At 37.1% G+C, this 19219-nt stretch overlaps 1 protein-coding gene across 5 annotated transcripts in view; it reads left to right on the top strand.

The window, feature by feature from the left end:
- LOC148950714 (echinoderm microtubule-associated protein-like 2) overlaps nucleotides 1-8618 on the top strand; it is a 193721-nt gene extending 185103 nt beyond the window's left edge. For 4 of the 5 annotated variants that reach the window (XM_089092591.1, XM_089092590.1, XM_089092588.1 and 1 more), the window contains 4 exons: nucleotides 1535-1651; nucleotides 3997-4084; nucleotides 6101-6327; nucleotides 7511-8618. In XM_089092591.1, coding sequence (XP_088948717.1) covers nucleotides 1535-1651; nucleotides 3997-4084; nucleotides 6101-6327; nucleotides 7511-7660 — 582 coding nt within the window. In that variant the 3' untranslated portion in view covers nucleotides 7661-8618. The remainder of the gene's footprint in view (nucleotides 1-1534; nucleotides 1652-3996; nucleotides 4085-6100; nucleotides 6328-7510) is intronic. The other variant, XM_089092592.1, reaches the window with a different exon arrangement.
- The last annotated feature ends 10601 nt before the right edge of the window (nucleotides 8619-19219 follow it).

The following is a 19219-nucleotide window of genomic DNA, read 5'->3' as shown; positions in this document are numbered from 1 at the left end:
CAATGTGCCTTTTGTAGCCCTACTTCGCCACGATCATTACTGTGGATGTTATTGTTATAATTTTATTCAAAGACTGATGTTTCTATTCTTCCAAAATTTTCAACTGTCAACTTCACTTTGCGCCTTGGAGATTCTAATTTCTACGCTTTTACTGCAACCATATTTTTACTTACAATACTACCTAGGTGACTGAAACTATTTGTTGAATTTTCTCGTTACCTAATCTCACCCCTTCATTTCTCTAGCAGTTATATCTAAGATGCTCAAGGTTTTTGTAGGATCTAAATCTAGGAGAGTTTTACTTTCGCTTCGGGTACCAGGTTCTCCCATAGCTTCTACTGAGTATTTATGTTTTAAACTATTATATCTTGATGTTATTGACCTTTATCCTTCTTTTTACTCCAAAATGCAGACCTGGCTCATCTGTTCTTGTGATAGTTGATTTTAAATATTATCTCATCTATCTTATCACGATCCGTCAAACTAATCTGTATAACCGGGGATAGGACGCAACCCTGCTTAACTCCTGATTTCGCACCAACCCAACTACTGGCTTTACTTCCTAAATTAACCGAGGCTGTTTTGTTTTTCCACATAACACTAATAAGTTTTGTGTACTTATCTGGTACACTACACAACAATAAGACATTGAAGCTTTTCTATCAGCTGAATAAATGCTTGTTAAAGGGGTCTTATGATTCAGACACTTCAGTTAATAACCTTAGTGCAAAAAATTTAGTCAACACACCTTATTCTTCTAAAACCTAATGTTTTTTTAGGAAAATTTATTTTAATGTTTTTCTCTTAAATATCTCTTAGTCTTTAAATTTCATCATGCATGGTATTTTGTTTCCTACATTATTATGTAGTCCAGCGAAAGTAAGTGTATTTTCAAAAAGTTACGAATAAAAAAAGTATAGGAAAGTGAAAAATATCGTGTTTTTGTTGAAGATTTTAGTTACAAAAACATGTTAAACTATTGTACGGAGCAAAAGTTTTTTGTACGGTGCGCATAAAATCACGTCAGATGATCTTGGAATGTTATGTTAAAGCATTTGCTTTCCAACCATTGCCAGCCTCTTCTGCCTCATATAAAGTTAGTATGTCTCTCCAATTGCTATGGCTGAATAAAAGACTTGTACCTAAACTTTTCCAAAACGGATAAAATTTGTGGAAAGTTTATAAATAAATGGATAAATTCAAGGACAAATGAACGAAAATATGAAAACTTTAGAAATACGGAACCAATAATAAAACCCTTAATATTTAGGGGAACAACCCCAAAGGCTCCCCTGTATGTACGCGTATGTACAATGGACGTGTATGTGGTGTACGCAGGTGAAGATGTTGAGGACCAGGATAACTGGTGATAGACCCACTGTTGCAGATTTTTTGGTCTTTGTTTTAAGGTAGAGAAATCTCTTAAATTTGAGTCTTAGCCTAATTTTAAGAATTTATGTAACGCACAATAACGCCTTATAAACGTTTGAACCAGCTCAATATGCTTAATTATATTGTTGCTATTACCTTTTAGGTGATAAGATTCTCTCCTGATGGCAAAACATTGGCTATTGGTTCTCGGGATAATCACATTTATTTATATCAACTAAACGATGATTATAAGAAAGCGAATCGTATCGGTAGATGTACGGTAAGTTATATTTTGTGAGTTTTTTTTAACTTTTTGCAACTTTTTATTGAAGTTTTTTAACTTTTAAAAAAGTTTTTTATTCTAATTAGACGGCACCTGTGTTTCAGGAGTCATTTTTAAAAAGTTAGAACAGCAAGTCAAACTTCAGCGTAAAGAGCGAGGTATTGAGGAGAGGGAAATCCCCCTTATATACGTAGTATTTTTGCTCACTTTAAGTTTTAATGTAGCTTCTTACTGTAATGTAGCTATCAGTTTTTACGCTAGTAAAAACTGATAAGACGCCAATTTCAAAAATGATAACTAACTGGACAGTTCCAACTTAATGGATGGTTCGTCCACACACCGGGTGAGAAGTAACAGATGTTTTGTATTACAAGAAGCAGGTGCGAAATAAAAAGTGAGATATGTACCACTCTAATTCTACAGGAGAACAATTTAATAATTCGTATGTAAAGCACTCATTAGTAAGAAAATCATTAAGTTGTTTCCATACCTGTAGTGGCAAGGGATGCAATGATTATGATTGCACTAATTGATTCCACGGATACACCTTGACTACAAATTATACAAAGTCGTATCAACGAAGCAGCTATAATAATCGTGCTAGCATACCTCAATAGGACGACTAGCCTGAGCGTTGTGGTACCTATGACACCCTACCTCTGCACCAGGGTTGCCAAATCGTGTGAATCTGGCTCTGGATCAAATTTCCATAGTGCTTTGAAGTATGGCTCTTGCACTGTAAGTAGGATATTTCAGAATATCACATGTTCTTGTACCACAGCACAAAGGAGGCTAGAGAAGGTATTTTGAGTTGATTTAAAAGTATATATTGCCTTAATCAAACGATCCAAACTCTAAACCATTAAGTTTAATCAATGCTCCTTCAAAAGGACACATCGACAAGCTCACAAGTCAACCATTTTCCCATAAACAACTACTATAGAATTGCTAGTGTTGAGGTAAAACCAAAGTAGACCTTAAAGGCCAATACTGAAAGACGTTAATTTTCCCAGACATAAGGTTTTTCTCTATACATAAGGGACCCTCAGGGAGGACAAGAAAGACTAGAATCAAGTCCCTTTTCCTCGTGTCAGCATATTTCCAAGCATTATTAATATGTCTCACTTTGTGTGCGCTTTCTAGTCTTCTATTATTGCCGAACAGGACATTTATAGCGCACTTATAAATTATTGGAGATTATAATATTGGAGATATTGGAGATTATAAATTATTGGAGATTATAAATTATTGGAATAAAATAGATATTTGATGCCTATGATCCTTTGATTTAATCTAAAGTGTTCGTCGTTTAAAGCTAAGTTTTCTTGAAACGTTTTCAAAGTTTCCTTAGGGGATAGGGTAGTTAAGTAGTGTGTTTGCGCATCTCTTATCCGACTTATCAGGTTAACCTGAACTTCCCGGATATAAACTGCAAAAGAGAGCAATAATTATTTACCCAGTCACATGCTAGCTGAAACACTTACGGACAACTAGGAAAATATCAAAAATGATCACGTGTACTTCAATGTAAAGATAGCGCATTGTCGTTTCTGTTCTATTCTTTTATTTCCTTTTTTCCTTTTTCGTAATAGTTGAATTAGTTGAATGTCTTTGCTTGAATGGAATCGGGTATTTTATTAGTACACCAAAAGCAATTAGCAAAAGCCTATTTATGAAATAATATGATGCTGGCTTATCAACTTTACGTCAGGTGGGCATGACACCAACTTTATCTCTTTTTTTTTAGGTGCTTTGTTTATCTTGGATATATGCTTTTCAGCACCAGCATGAACTGCTCTGAACATTCATTTAATGTTATTTCCTCAATAGGTTTCTTCTAACCCTTTTGCTTTGTTTGTCAACCTCATTTGGCATCAGTATGATGTTCTCTGAATATTCATTTAATGTTATTTCCTCAATAAATTTCTTCTAAACCTTTTGCTTTGTTTGTCAACCTCATTTGGCATCAGTATGAAGTTCTCTGAACATTCATTTAATGTTATTTCCTCAATAAATTTCTTCTAACCCTTTTGCTTTTTTGTCAACTTCATTTGGCATCAGTATGAAGTCTTCTGAATATTCATGTACTCTTTCATCATTAAGAGCTTTTTTGTTCTAACGACACAGATCCCTAAGTGAACTAAACGATAATGTCAATTCTGAGCTTCTATTTCTAACTTTTAAAACTACATTTTCAACTTAGTACAAATAAAATTTTGAAGAAATATTTCCGAATATTTTCAGAAAATGGTTGGGTTCATTCTATAATTAGTTTCATAATAATACGCAACTGGGTGTACACTGTTGTTTCTAAGCTTTTTATGCTTTGGTTCTTATTTCAGGGACATTCCAGCTTCATAACCCAACTTGATTGGTCAGAGGATGGATCTGCGATTAGGTCTAATAGCGGAGATCATGATGTTCTTTTCTGTGAGTAGACGTTTTTTCAACTTAAGTTTGATCAGACCAAAAAAATACAGAAAGTTACACACTGAAAAGTGTCAACGTCGCATTAATGGCGTTCTTGACAGCCAGACACAAAATTTTACGATTTCTACAGATTTTGCGCCACATATGTGCCAGAAAAGTTTTTTGTTCCTTGTATTACTTTGCTGTTTCACATTGTTGGCTGTTTCATATACATTTCATACTATTAATTATGGTGTTATGTGATTCTTAAATAAGATTAAAAAATAATAATAGAAGGAGTACTAAAGACATAGTGTAAGAGTAGAGATAAAACTGTCTCACTGAATATGTAGTGTCGAGTCTGTTTTATGAGTGTTTGTGGGCCGAGAGCCGAGGTCGTAGGTTCGTATCGTGAATTTTAAGTCCTGGCTTGGGATGGAGGTCAGTAATGTGAATATGCGAGCTCCACGTTCCAGGATGCCCAAATCCTTGGATGTGGAGGCATTGGGGCTTTAATGCCTGAGACTTGGTCCAGTTGGGCTCGCCTCGCCACAAATTATTATCTGTTCGCCGTCGAATATTCTCCAAGGGCCCGCAGTGAAAGATATTCTAACAATTGCGAGAACAGCTGGTATATGCTACAAAAATAGATAGTTTCTGATATCTATACAACACAATGACCTATGCATAATTGCATGCTGGATATCCCCCTCCCCCTACCTATCAAAACCACAACGAAACAAATCGTGAACTATTGAACGTGAAAAGATAAGGACAAGACCTTTTTAAACCCAAATACTTACCCTCAGCCATGTTTAAACCAAGAATTAGACCGCGTTAACCATTTTATAAAACTGTTTAAATTTAAAATATGATAAATTGTTTAGCTTACTCTGTGGTAGGTCGCTGGAGTGATGCCTTGTTGGTAACATAGGGCCCAGGAATCGATCCCCGCTGACGCAAAGTTGGGCGATAGGCTTTTTACTTGTTCCTGTAAAAAATACCCAGCAAATAATACGTCGATTGGATGGCCTACGTCCCATCAATGGTTCAGCAGTATCTTTGTCCTTTGCCTAAATTATTTAGTTTCGGTTAATATAAAGAAATAGAAAAGTAAATAATAGTGCAAAAGGAAACAAAATCAGTTATTTATAAACACTGTCTTCGTGTTTCGATCATCTAGTTGGCTATTCTATTTGAATACAAACTTAATCATTAAAAGAATAAATTGATTGTTAATGACAGTTATTGAAATTAGTGACCACCACTGCAACAAATCTATTGCTATATTGTGAGATCCCAAATATTGCTATCGAATCCTGTATGATTGCTCTTTATATCGACTTAGCTAGTCTTTAGTAAGCAACGACATCTATTAAACGATCAACAAAAACTTAGATTTGCTCCTGGGTATTGTCCAAGTATGAAAATCGGAATTTCTTCAATGATATATCAGCAACAATTTTAGACTACTTATCAAAGCCCTTTTGCTTAATGTATTGTCTAAATCATCTATATTTTGGTATTATTTATTTGGTATTATTTATTGCAAAATAGGTTTTCGGCAATGAAACAACGCTTTTGGTGTTTATTTACGAGAACAATTTTTGTTTTGTTGGAATGCGCCTGATAGCTTATGCATAGTATGCTAGGTAGTTGAATGTAAAGTATTTTATAATGTTCAAATAATAATTTCTCCTAGTTATTATTTAATTTTTGCCCCAGCTCTCTTCTTGTGTGGATTTATTTTTTTCCGTAGAACTTTGCTCAGTACAGGGGTGTATCCAGGAGGGGGGTATGGTATCGACCTCCTCAATATTTCTCCAACTCGCACTTCCTTCTTTAAAATAAAGGTAAACAGGCTATCTATCCAAAAAAACTGAGAACTATTTTTCGGATTAGTGAATTGGTTAGAAAAATGCAGGCATAAAACCTTTACCCCCTTTAACCCAAGAAATAATTAGGGAGTCGATCTAGGTTCAGTTTACACAATTTTTCTTTACCTGAAATCCATGGTTTTATTCACTTTGTTTTCAGGGAATCCAAACACTTGTCGTCAGATACTCCAACCATCTCAACTGAAAGATGTGCAATGGGCCACTGACACATGTCGTATAAGCTTCAATTCAGTTGGCATCTGGCCAGAAGGTGCCGATGGAACCGACATAAACAATTGTGCTAGATCTCACGATGGCAGCTTGCTCGTTACTGGCGATGATTTTGGCACAGTGCGACTTTATCAGTACCCTGCTTCGAACATCAAGGTATATATTCAGTTTCATTTTTCAGCTTTATATCTTCAGTTTTGGTGCATTTATATTGACAGTATGAATTGTCCCAAACAGAGTTATTGGCTCTGTCTATCATCTCCATTAATCTTCAAATGTTTTATTAATTTACTAAGAATAACTAGTTTAATTGTACTAGATTCAATTATTTAGTATTATTGTACACAATTATGATTATTAATAGTATAAATAATTCAGCTATTGTTAATATTTTCTATAAAGTGTGGCTTGGCATTGTGGGATTCAAGGATATATTACTTGCAATTAATGGAAGTCTGGGTAGCCATTGTAATGTCTAGGTAGCCTGGCATGGGTTGTGTCCTTCTTGGGGAGGCTTGAGGAGGCTACCACTAGGCATTCTCCTCTATTGAGCAACTTTTTTAAAGCAAGCTTCCCTTGTTTGTAATGAAGGTCAGATGCATAGTTATATATTGTTTATTTGAATCAATTATGTTTTCCATTTGTGCAGTTTCAATTCGGTTCCGTAAGATAGGTTTCAATTCAAATACGAAAATTTAAACAGATTTCAGTTCAAACAGTTGAAATCTATCGTGTATTACATCAATTCTATTTTTGGTGCAGAACCTAAGCCTATGTTTTCAAATCTTTTATGCCTGTGATTTTAGCAGTACCTCACAGCCTTGTCGTGTACAGGCTTATCACCCTAAACTTTTTCGTTGGCAATCCGTTTTATCAGTTATCATATCGTTTAATTGTGGAACCAAAATTGAATCCTAGAAATTACAGGATTCCTTAATTTTTATTGGGCTTTTAAGGAGTTGAGGTAGCGTCAAACTCTTGCGTTTGGAAGCATAACACAACAGGTACAGGTCCGAAACTAATAGCTAGCAGGCAAGTCGTTTAGCTGTAGAATCGTGTTCTACACGGAATTTTCTGATTGAATTTTCGAATATTAAATAAAAAATTTGCTTTAAAAAAGTGGAAAAGGAGCAAAATTCTTCAGACTGGAAAACCTATGAATATGAGACTATTCTTAGTTATAACTCGCAGAAAACAGTGCCAAAACACATACTTGAAAACAGGTCAAGATATCTGCTCAACCGTCTTCATTGAAAAATTGAGAACAATAATAAAGAAAACATTTTAAAATAAGTGAAATACAACTTGTCTGTTACTGTAGGTACGATTTTTTTTTTAGAGCATTGGTCATATATATGGTGGACACAGCAGTCATGTAACCAACGTAGCTTTTATGCACGAAGACAATCGAGTGATATCAATTGGAGGAAAAGATATGTCGGTACTGCAGTGGAAAGTTTTAAATCAGAAAAATCGCTTTGATGACTAATTTATTTCTCCTCTCCAACTAATCCGCCCGTTGTTTTGTAGCTAATATCTAAAATCAAATGTTTCTGCGATCTTTTACTTTTCATAGTTTTGCACAAGCGGTAGTTTTGTTGTTGCTGAAGATTCTGTTTTATGGGTCACTCACATTGACACATAAGAATTGACGTCACGTCTCTAAAATGGCTGTGATTGGTCAGCAAGAAAAAAATCCAGAACCAAGTTGCAATTATGTGGACCTGTTGTGAATCAATGTGATTGGCCTGTTTAGCCAAACGTGAGACCACTAATAGACAATGAAGTGGAATTTATTACCTGTAGTTTTAATTTGAGAAAGAGCTACGAATATCGGATCTCTCTGAATATGGTGCCGTTATATATGTGCTTTTTGGTGTTTTTTCATTTATTTTTAGAAATGTTAATACTAGTTGATACACCCCTCCCATTTTACATTCCTTGTTGTTCTTTAATTCGAAGTACATTGGCTATTATTGATGTAAAAAATTGACATTCATGAATAAATTAATTCTCTTAACCAATAGAATTTAGATTTGCTAAGCATGTATTGAATACGTTTTACATAGTTGTTTTAGATGTATTAGCACTGACTAAAAGTTTTCTTGTAAATGTGTATGTAAAAAATATTAATCTATTTTATAGTCAGTTTTTTTTTTATATAACCTTATTTCAGGGAGTCAGGTATATAATCGGGTGTCTTATGTACCTGTTACCAGGAGCGAACCCAGGAGGGGGGGGGGGTGATTGGGGATACACCCAACCCCCCTGAAATTCGGGAAATTTGTCCTGTACAGTCGACATTCTTATAAATCTTGACTAAAATGAAAGGATAATGTACGCCATAAATCTTATTGTGACGAGGATAAAAAAGTGAATGGTTTATTTATTTTATAAAATAAAATTTAAACTTACCGTCTTAAAAACTAACCAAATTCATTATAGATTTTAATCCAATTAATATAGAGTAATGTAGGTACAACAAGCGGGTAATATATGCCGATCTCCACTCGTGAATGTTTGTTTTATGAGAATGCAGTCGGGAACAATACCAGGCTGCCGCCAAGCCACGTGCTGTTATAACCTTCTGAGATCACAGAACTTCAGTTCAATCACACGTGAGCTTTTTCAGTGTATATATAGAAGTCTACGCCCCTGTTTGTTATTAGTCGTCCATCATGTCAAAACGGAAATCAACGATTATAGACTTTTTGAAAAAGAAACAGTTGGATGATAGCAGGAGCCAAGTGAATGGTGACAATCAGACTGATCATTAAGTGGATAGTGAACTCTCACCTTTACAACCTGAACCTACTTCTTGTTATTATCCCAGCCTCAAGTCAGGTACATCATATTCTGACAATTTTGTTATAGCAACCGAAATTGGGGCTAATGCTCAGACCTGTAATACTTTTGATATAGGCCAATATGAAACCAGAGTTTAGTTTTATCCAGTGAAGTGAAACATACTTTGCTTAAAAATGCAAGGAATCCTCCTTAACTATACAAATTTCCTCATGGTCAGAGAAACCTAAAATTTGAAAGACAGTGGTTAGCTGAATTTCTTTGGCTTTGTTATTCTGAATTTAAGCTAGGAGCTAATTTTAAATAATGAAAATAGTGAAGTAGGAAAGGAAAGTCATGTAAAACTTGGGTATCTCGAAAGGGAACCCTTTCTAGGGGCTAATTGTTTTCAGGGCTAATTAGCAAGGAGCTAATTGTAAATATTGCTGTCCTTTTTTTAATGAAAATAGTGAAGTAGGAAAGGGAAGTCATGTAAAACTTCGGTATCTAGAAAGGGAACCCTTTCTGGATATCTACACATCTGATCAGAGAAAAGTTCGTTCTGTTTGAGAATCTCTTTTGTTAAAACGTTATTACTAATGGAATACGATTATAATACCCTCGTCCGGGGCAATAAACGCAGGTGGAGGAGGAAGAAGGCCCCTCAAATGTACACTCAACAGGGCCGACCGGCGTGTCACGTCCCATGAGTTGCAAACCTTCTCCCAGCAATGGGTTAAATTGCATGGTGACGTAGAACGGTTCCATTGTAACTGAACCACCGTGTAACTGAACCCCTGTAACTGAATCACCGTGCAACTGAACCACCGTACAACTGAACCAGCGTGCAAGTGAACCCCCATGCAACTGAACCCCCGTGCAACTGAAGCCTCGTGCTACTGGACTCTCATGAACCTGAACCCCCTTTAACTGAACCCTCGTGCAACTCAACCCCATTTAACTAAACCCTCGTGTAAGTAAACCACCGTACAACTGAACCAACGTGCAACTGAACCGCCGTGCAACTGAACCACCGTGCAACTGAACCCTCGTGCAACTCAACCACCATACTTACATTGGGTAAAACACAAGTTAGAATCTTTACATGTTCAACCTTATTAGAATTGTTTGCTTTTTTAAGTCTTTATATAAATTACTGTCAAGATGATTTATAAAAATGCTCTGTTGTACAACTGAACCACTGCACCGAAGCAGGTAATTAACCTTTTTCAAACCAAACGATAAACAACTACGAGCGTAGAAAATACCATAAACTGAAAACAACAAAATAATCAAAGTGATAAAAACAAATTACAGTATGTAGACGGTGAGAGCCGCCGTTTACCCCCCCCCCCCCTCAAAAAACATCCCTTAAGGAAAATACCCCGCAGAAAATAACAGATCACGGAAAATACCCCCTCCTAGAAAATACCTACCCGTGGAAAATCTCCCCCCCCCCAAAAAAAAATACCTCTTGCGGTTGGGTTGTCTCCAATCACTTTCGGCTTATAAAAAAAAGACTAGAATACTAGATAGTAGAAAACTAGAAAACTAGATAGTATTTGTCATTGGGAAACATACGTTAATCTTTTGTGTGGGGGTTTTCTGGTGGATCTTTAATTAGAAGAATGCTTTTGCACGGAGGGGGGGGGGGCAAAATTTACACATAAATTCCTCTTTTACACTTTCCTTAGAACTTCTGAATTAAACTAAAAAATAACTCAAAGAAGATTTTTAAATTTTGAAAACCATAATTTCCGCGAGGGGGGTGTTTTCCAGGTGATGGGGTTTCCGTGGGTGGAGGAGAGGAAATTTTCCGCGGGGGAGGGGGGGGTAAACGTTCAGACCCGTCGAAAGTCACAGGGCAAAGGGAACCCCCATTAACAGACATAAAAAAGAGAAATAAATCTGGATTTAAGAGTTTATAACGTCCGATTTTCTTTGTTTCTGTGACAACAAAACAGAGCATTTTTATAAATCATCTTGACAGTAATTTATATAAAGACTTAAAAAAGCAAACAATTCTAATAAGGTTGAACATGTAAAGATTCTAACTTGTGTTTTACCCAATGTAAGTATGGTGGTTGAGTTGCACGAGGGTTCAGTTGCACGGTGGTTCAGTTGCACGGCGGTTCATTTGCACGTTGGTTCAGTTGTACGGTGGTTTAATTACACGGGGGTGTAGTTAAATGGGGTTGAGTTGCACGAGGGTTCAGTTAAAGGAGGTTCAGTTGCATGAGAGTTCAATAGCACGAGGGTTCAGTTGCACGGGGGTTCAGTTGCACGGTGGTTTAATTGCACGGTGGTTCAGTTGCACGGTGGTTCAGTTACAGGGGTTCAGTTACACGGTGGTTCAGTTACAGTGGAACCGTTCTACGTCACCATGCAATTTAACCCATTGCTGGGAGAAGGTTTGCAACTCATGGGACGTGACACGCCGGTCGGCCCTGTTGAGTGTACATTTGAGGGGCCTTCTTCCTCCTCCACCTGCGTTTATTGCCCCGGACGAGGGTATTATAATCGTATTCCATTAGTAATAACGTTTTAACAAAAGAGATTCTCAAACAGAACGAACTTTTCTCTGATCAGATGTGTAGATATCCAGAAAGGGTTCCCTTTCTAGATACCGAAGTTTTACATGACTTCCCTTTCCTACTTCACTATTTTCATTAAAAAAAAGGACAGCAATATTTACAGGACAGGAGTACTTTCTTGAACAATTTGTTTGAAAACTGCAGGTTTGGGTGAAATTCTAAAGAAAGTAATAACTTCTTTCATAGTTCCTAGAAAGTTTTTATAACAGGTATGTTGCACTAATGACACAAGGTTAATTTTAAGGAGTGACTTGCATAGTGAACATAGACTGCATGGGGACAAGTTTCACGGACTATAGCAGCACAACCTTGAAACTGACAGCTCATAGATGAAGCTCCATCATAATCTTGCCCCCTTAAGTATTTTAAGTTGATTCTCATTTCACTTAAGGTTTGTATAAGGATTTTGGCTAATGTTGGTCTTTTTGTATCACTTGCAGGGACAAACTTTAAAAAGTCTTCACGTAATATATATTTATTGTCATAATCTTCGCACACAAAAGTTACCCCTAAAGTAAACTGCTCTACTCCAGAAATGTCGGATGTTTTGTCGGCGAGAACACTAAAACATTCTGCCTCATTTATTTGTTGGACTAATTGAGATTGAATTAATTCACCGCAGGTTTCAATCATTTTGTATTTTAAAGCTTAAATACGCGGCACTTAAAGTATAACTTGTGACATGTGCCTTTAATGCTTCATCCCCGCTGTCTATAGGATAGCGCAAATCCTCTAGTTTAAGCTGTGTAAAATTCGAGAACACACCGTTTTTTTGTTAGTTTCTTCGTTACTTTAGAAACAAAATTTGCGCTATAGATTTGCACATTGGGGGGGGGGGGGTAAACATAGCGGGTCTGCATGCAAAATGTCTTTGGTACAATTATTCTGCATATTAGATAGATAGATAAATAAGTGTATTTTAAAGCCAAATATACGGCCATGAACACAGTAAAATAACAAATGAATATAGTAAATAGGGGGGGGGGAGGGGAGGGGGAAGGTGTTTAACGCGCAAATTTACTTCTAAAGTAACGAAGAAACTAACAAAAAACGGTGTGTTCTCGAATTTTACACAACATAAACTAGAGTGAGTTGCGCATAATCCACAAGTACAAAAATTCCTTCCCCCTACGGAAATTAAAAAAATAAAACTCAAATTTGGAAAGCCTTATTTTCCACGGGGGGGGGGGGCTATTTTCCGCGGGGGGGGGAGAGGTATTTTCCGCGGGGAGTATTTTCGGGGGGGGGGGGGTAAACACCGGCCACCATGAACCCTATTCCCTGTCTATGTACCCCATCCATCCTGCCTGGGTGAACAAATTCTATTTCACCTAATTTCATGCTTCCTACTCCTAGGATACGAGTTTTGAAACTCATAATAAGTCCAGTTCGAATTGTCTGAATTCGTCAGTCAAAATTCAATACGATAGTCATTTTTGACGTCGTAACATTCCAAGTTCCAATTTTCATGTTCTTTAAATCATTGAACTTATTTTGGGCTCAGGAAAAGCAATGATCTCGGATACCAGTGCAGGACGGAGATCAATATATCTTCTCAAGTCTACACCGGAGCGCTTAAGCTGGCTTAGAACCGGACAGCAAGAAGTCCCTGGTGACCTTCAGTTAAATGGAGTCTTTGCGCAATCCTGGACCCATATTGGTCACAACATGGTTTTCGGCACTTGGCGATGCTCTTCTATCAACAAGAGTCGAAATCCTGCACAGACAGTCCCAAGGCTCTTAACTCCGCCTCATTATATATTCATGCCTACAATTACTATGATACTGCAGGGAGGCAACCCATAGTGGATAAATTAGCTAGGAAGAGGATTTTTTCAGCCCAAAATCGCCCGTCAAAACCGACCAAGCCCAAAAGAGCTACCTGTTAATCCGAATCCCGTGCGAATGCTGTGTTGTTGACTAGGCTATAATTTTCTTGAGGGGCGCCACTCCTCAAGTGGGAATAGGGTCAACCGCAAGGTCCCCAGTCTTGCAGGTACCCCGAAAGGGTCGAGGCAGCCCTTTGCAAAGGCCGTTGTCCATAGATCTGGATGTTACGCCCTGCCGCAGTTGTAGAGGATCCTCCCATGATGGTGTTCTACATGGTGTGCATGTAACTGAACCACAAGCAACTGAACCCCTGTAACTGAAACACTATGCAACTGAGCCCCCATTTAATCGAACCCCCATTCAACTGAACCACCGGGCAACTGAACCCAATTTAACTAACCCTTGTGTAACTAAACACCCGTGCAACTCAACCCCCATGTCCCTAAACCACCGTGTAACTGAACCACCGTGCAACTGAAACAACATGCAACTGAACCACCGTGTAACTGAACCACTGTGCAACTGAACCCTCGTGTAACTGAACCATCGTGCAACTGAACCACTGCACCGAAGCAAGTAAATAACCTTTTTCAAACCAAACGATAAATAACTACGAGCGTAGAAAATACCATAAAATGAAAACAACAAAATAATCAAAGTGATAAAAACAAATTACAGTATGTAGACGGTGAGAGCCGCCGTTTACCCCCCCCCCCCCCGCAAAAAACATCCCTTAAGGAAAATACCCCGCAGAAAATAACAGATCACAGAAAATATTCCCCTCCCAGAAAATACCTATCCGTGAAAAATCTCCCCCCCCCCACAAAAAAAATACCTCTTGCGGTTGGGTTGTCTCCAATCACTTTCGGCTTATAAAAAAAAGACTAGAATACTAGATAGTAGAAAACTAGAAAACTAGATAGTATTTGTCATTGGGAAACATACGGAAATTTTTTGTGTGGGGGTTTTCTGGAGGATCTTTCATGAGAAGAAAGTATTTGCACGGAGCGGGGGGGGCAAAATTTACACATAAATTCCTCTTTTACACTTTCCTTAGAACTTCTGAACTAAACTAAAAAATAACACGACTCAAAGAAGATTTTTAAATTTTGAAAACCATAATTTCCGCGAGGGGGGTATTTTCCAGGTGATGGGGTTTCCGTGGGTGGAGGAGAGGAAATTTTCCGCGGGGGAGGGGGGGGGTAAACGTTCAGACCCGTCGAAAGTCACAGGGCAAAGGGAACCCCCATTAACAGACATAAAAAAGGAGAAATAAATCTGGTTTTAAGAGTTTATGACGTCCTATTTTCTTTTTTTTTGTGAAAACCAAAAGGAGCATTTTTATAAACCATCTCGACAGTCATTTGTATCAAGACTTAAAAAAGCAAACAATTCTAACAAGGTTGAACATGTAAAGATTCTAACTTGTGTTTTACCCAATGTAAGTACGGTGGTTGAGTTGCACGAGGGTTCAGTTGCACGGTGGTTCAGTTGCACGGAGATTCAGTTGCACGGTGGTTCAGTTGTACGGTGGTTAACTTGCACGGGGGTTCAGTTAAATGGGGTTGAGTTGCACGAGGGTTCAGTTAAAGGGGGTTCAGTTGCATGAGGGTTCAGTAGCACGAGGGTTCAGTTGCACGAGGGTTCAGTTGCACGGGGGGTCAGTTGTACGGTGGTTCAATTGCACGGTGGTTCAATTGCACGGTGATTCAGTTACAGGGGTTCAGTTACACGGTGGTTCAGTTACAATGGAACCGTTCTACGTCACCATGCAATTTAACCCATTGCTGGGAGAAGGTTTGCAACTCATGGGACGTGACACGCCGGTCGGCCCTGTTGAGTGTACATTTGAGGGGCCTTCTTCCTCCTCCACCTGCGTTTATTGCCCCGGACGAGGGTATTATAATCGTATTCCATTAGTAATAACGTTTTAACAAAAGAGATTCTCAAACAGAACGAACTTTTCTCTGATCAGATGTGTAGATATCCAGAAAGGGTTCCCTTTCTAGATACCGAAGTTTTACATGACTTCCCTTTCCTACTTCACTATTTTCATTAAAAAAAAGGACAGCAATATTTACAATTAGCTCCTTGCTAATTAGCCCTGAAAACAATTAGCCCCTAGAAAGGGTTCCCTTTCGAGATACCCAAGTTTTACATGACTTTCCTTTCCTACTTCACTATTTTCATTATTTAAAATTAGCTCCTAGCTTAAATTCAGAATAACAAAGCCAAAGAAATTCAGCTAACCACTGTCTTTCAAATTTTAGGTTTCTCTGACCATGAGGAAATTTGTATAGTTAAGGAGGATTCCTTGCATTTTTAAGCAAAGTATGTTTCACTTCACTGGATAAAACTAAACTCTGGTTTCATATTGGCCTATATCAAAAGTATTACAGGTCTGAGCATTAGCCCCAATTTCGGTTGCTATAACAAAATTGTCAGAATATGATGTACCTGACTTGAGGCTGGGATAATAACAAGAAGTAGGTTCAGGTTGTAAAGGTGAGAGTTCACTATCCACTTAATGATCAGTCTGATTGTCACCATTCACTTGGCTCCTGCTATCATCCAACTGTTTCTTTTTCAAAAAGCCTATAATTGTTGATTTCCGTTTTGACATTATGGACGACTAATTAACAAACAGGGGCGTAGACTTCTATATAAACACTAAAAAAGCTCACGTGTGATTGAACTGAAGTTCTGTGATCTCAGAAGGTTATAACAGCACGTGGTTTGGCGGCAGCCTGGTATTGTTCCCGACTGCATTCTCATAAAACAAACATTCACGAGTGGAGATCGGCATATATTACCCGCTTGTTGTACCTACATTACTCTATATTAATTGGATTAAAATCTATAATCAAGTCATCCTAAAAGACATTTTTATCATATTTTCGACCATGCTGAACAAAATGGCTATCTCAAAATTTTGATCGGGTGACTTTGGGAAAAAAATGAGCGTGGGAGGGGGCCTAGTTGCCCTCCATTTTTTTTGGTCACTTAAAATGGCCACTAGGGCTTTTAATTTCCGTTCGAATGAGCCCTCCTACGATATTCTAGGACCACTGAGTCAATACGATCACCCCTGGGAAAAAAAAAAAATAAATAAACACGCATCCGTGATCTTTCTTCTGGCAAAAAATGGAAAATTCCACATTTTTGTAGATAAGAGCTTGAAACCGCTACAGTAGGGTTTTCTGATGCGTTGAATATGATGGTGTGATTTTCACGAGGGTTATGTAAATTTAACGGTGTCTTTCCCTCTTTTTTCGAAAATCAGCCAAATTTTCTCAGGCACGTAACTTTTCATGGATAGGAATAACTTGATGAAACTTATATATTTGAAATCAGCATTAAAATCTGATTCTTTTGATGCATCTATTGGTATCAAAATCCCGTTTTTTAGAGTTTCGGTTACCATTGAGCCTGGTCGCTCCTTACTTACAGTCCGTTACCACGAACTGTTTGACTTTGTGAAACTGAATATGTGCATTGATTCGTATTTTGTATCGACCAAGTAAAAATTGGTCATCTTGACAAGACGAACGTCGAGGTGTCCATCCCAAAAAAAAGATAGAAATGTTAATTGTGTCAGAATAGCACTAAGTTAAACAGTAAGAATGGAACATCTTGACAGTACGAATGTCGATGGGATAGTTCAAGAAGACGAGATAGAAAAGTCAATTGTGTCAGAGTTCGTACCATGTTATACCAATTAACCCGCCTACTCAGGTAAACCTGAGTTTCTAATTATTCCTTTATTTAAACTATAAAAAATAAATTAAACTATCAGCATACAAAGCTGGAGCAATTTTAGAGATTTCGAGTTCTAATGCCTCATTTCTAACGGCTCCATTAATTTTAATGATAGCAACTACCTCATTAGGAAATTAAACCAAATTTGACTTAACTATCCTGGTTTTAATACTTTAAAAGATGCTAGTTTGAAGATAATGTAGAATTGTTTGGGATAAGCGATTTTTTGACATAATTAAATCTGTTTATGTAAGCTTGTGAGTTGCGTGGGCTCTCGGAAGCAAATATTCTGAGTCGATGGTTACTAAAATCAAAGTAATAATATAGATTAAATAGAGAACTTAAGTATAAGTCCGTACGCTCGTAATTTTCTGTGCCTCAGAATAGGAGCTTTTAATATTTAAATTTAGTTAAAATTATATATCTTATATAATAGTAATACCAAATTCGAATATTACAATTTTTTAGTAACTTCATAACACATTTTCAATATCTTGTAGATTTTAATATTAAAACTTCCAAATCACATAGGTAGAAAAAATGTAATCATGTGTATTTAAGCATTTTTATTATTTTTTAATTATTGTTTCTTTTGAATTATCCTATCAGGAAATGAGTAATGAAAAATATGAAGCAACTACGATTCCTGGACGAGTTCTAGAATACAATTATCATTTATGATAGTTTATTATTTGTTATTATTTTTTTACGATATAATGTATAACTTGAAAAAATAATTTATGCTACTGTAAGTGCACAAAACTAACAACATTCATGTGTTGTAAGCAATTAGGGGCTTAATTTGTTGTTAATGGCCAGTTTAGGCTAAAGGTAATAACAGAAAAAAATATTTACAATTGATTAACGACAAAGTCATTAGTGACAATTGAAGTCTGGAACACAGCCTATTTCTTCTGATTTGGGACAGCTCTAGGTTACCTTAGCGTATAAAGTAATGTGTGTATGCTGTTGTTTGTTAATATATGATTATAAAAACATCTTTAATGTTGATTTTAAACATTTACTGGTTTGGTAATATATGAATCTAGATTCGTTTGGTAATATATGATTCGAAAACATATTTGTGTTGATTTCAAATATTTACTGGTTTGTTGTAGTGGTCAAGACAGTGGCAGTGGCTGTGGTCAAGGATGGTTCTGAAACATGGGCCTTACGAAATGCCGAGAAAGATTTCCGCTTTGCCAAAATAGAAGATTACAGATCTTCATATGGAGCTAAAAGAAATAATGAAAAGATCGGGAGCTTTCGCGAAATGATAAGGGAGAGGATCAAAAAGGCAATATTTGCATGCTATCACAACTACCACCAATACTACTACTACTTCTACCACTACAACTACCACGCTACTCAGTTCACAATATTGAGGGGAAATTTGAAATGAACCAAAAGACGCTATGTGCAAGTACTTTGTCGAAAGAGCACATCTCAAGAATTAATTTGGGTACTCGGTTGAACCTTTCAGAGAATGCTTAAAGGGAAAGATCATCTGACCAAAAGGCAATATGTGCACGCTACTGCTAATACTACTACCGCTGCTACATTTACTGCAACTACTACTTCTAATCACAAGGATGTATCATCAATGTCATAGCAATGGTTAATTGTATTAAGTAAACCTCCAGGACTTGATGAAAGGGATATTCAACTAACCAATAGGCAATACGTTAATACTACTGCTGCAACTAGGACTACCGCTATTACCATTTATACTACTACTAGTAATTTCGATACTATGGTAGTAATTGATTACGTTTTATAAATGGTAAATAAAATATATTACTGTACCCATAGGACTAAAACACGCGACAATTCACAACAATATTACTTACGGACTACACATGAATTTTGTTTTTGAAAATTGACCAGTAACAAAACTTTCAAGTACGTTGGGGAGAAAATGTGGATTTGAATTCAATCAATTTAATACAGGCTCTGACAATGCCACAACCCCCAATACGGTAGTCGGTGCCACTGCCCAAGTCAAAGGCAAGAAATTTTAGAAAAAAACGGCAAACTTTCCATCCCGGTCCAAAATTACCACCAATGATATTTCGTCGGCT

The sequence above is a fragment of the Artemia sp. Qi Xiang Cuo genome, chromosome 7 (assembly GCF_049724085.1).
Source record: "Artemia sp. Qi Xiang Cuo chromosome 7, ASM4972408v1, whole genome shotgun sequence".
Classification (NCBI taxonomy): domain Eukaryota; kingdom Metazoa; phylum Arthropoda; class Branchiopoda; order Anostraca; family Artemiidae; genus Artemia; species Artemia sp. Qi Xiang Cuo.
Note: the sequence above shows the minus strand (reverse complement) of the source record. Positions and strands in the feature narration are given on the sequence as shown.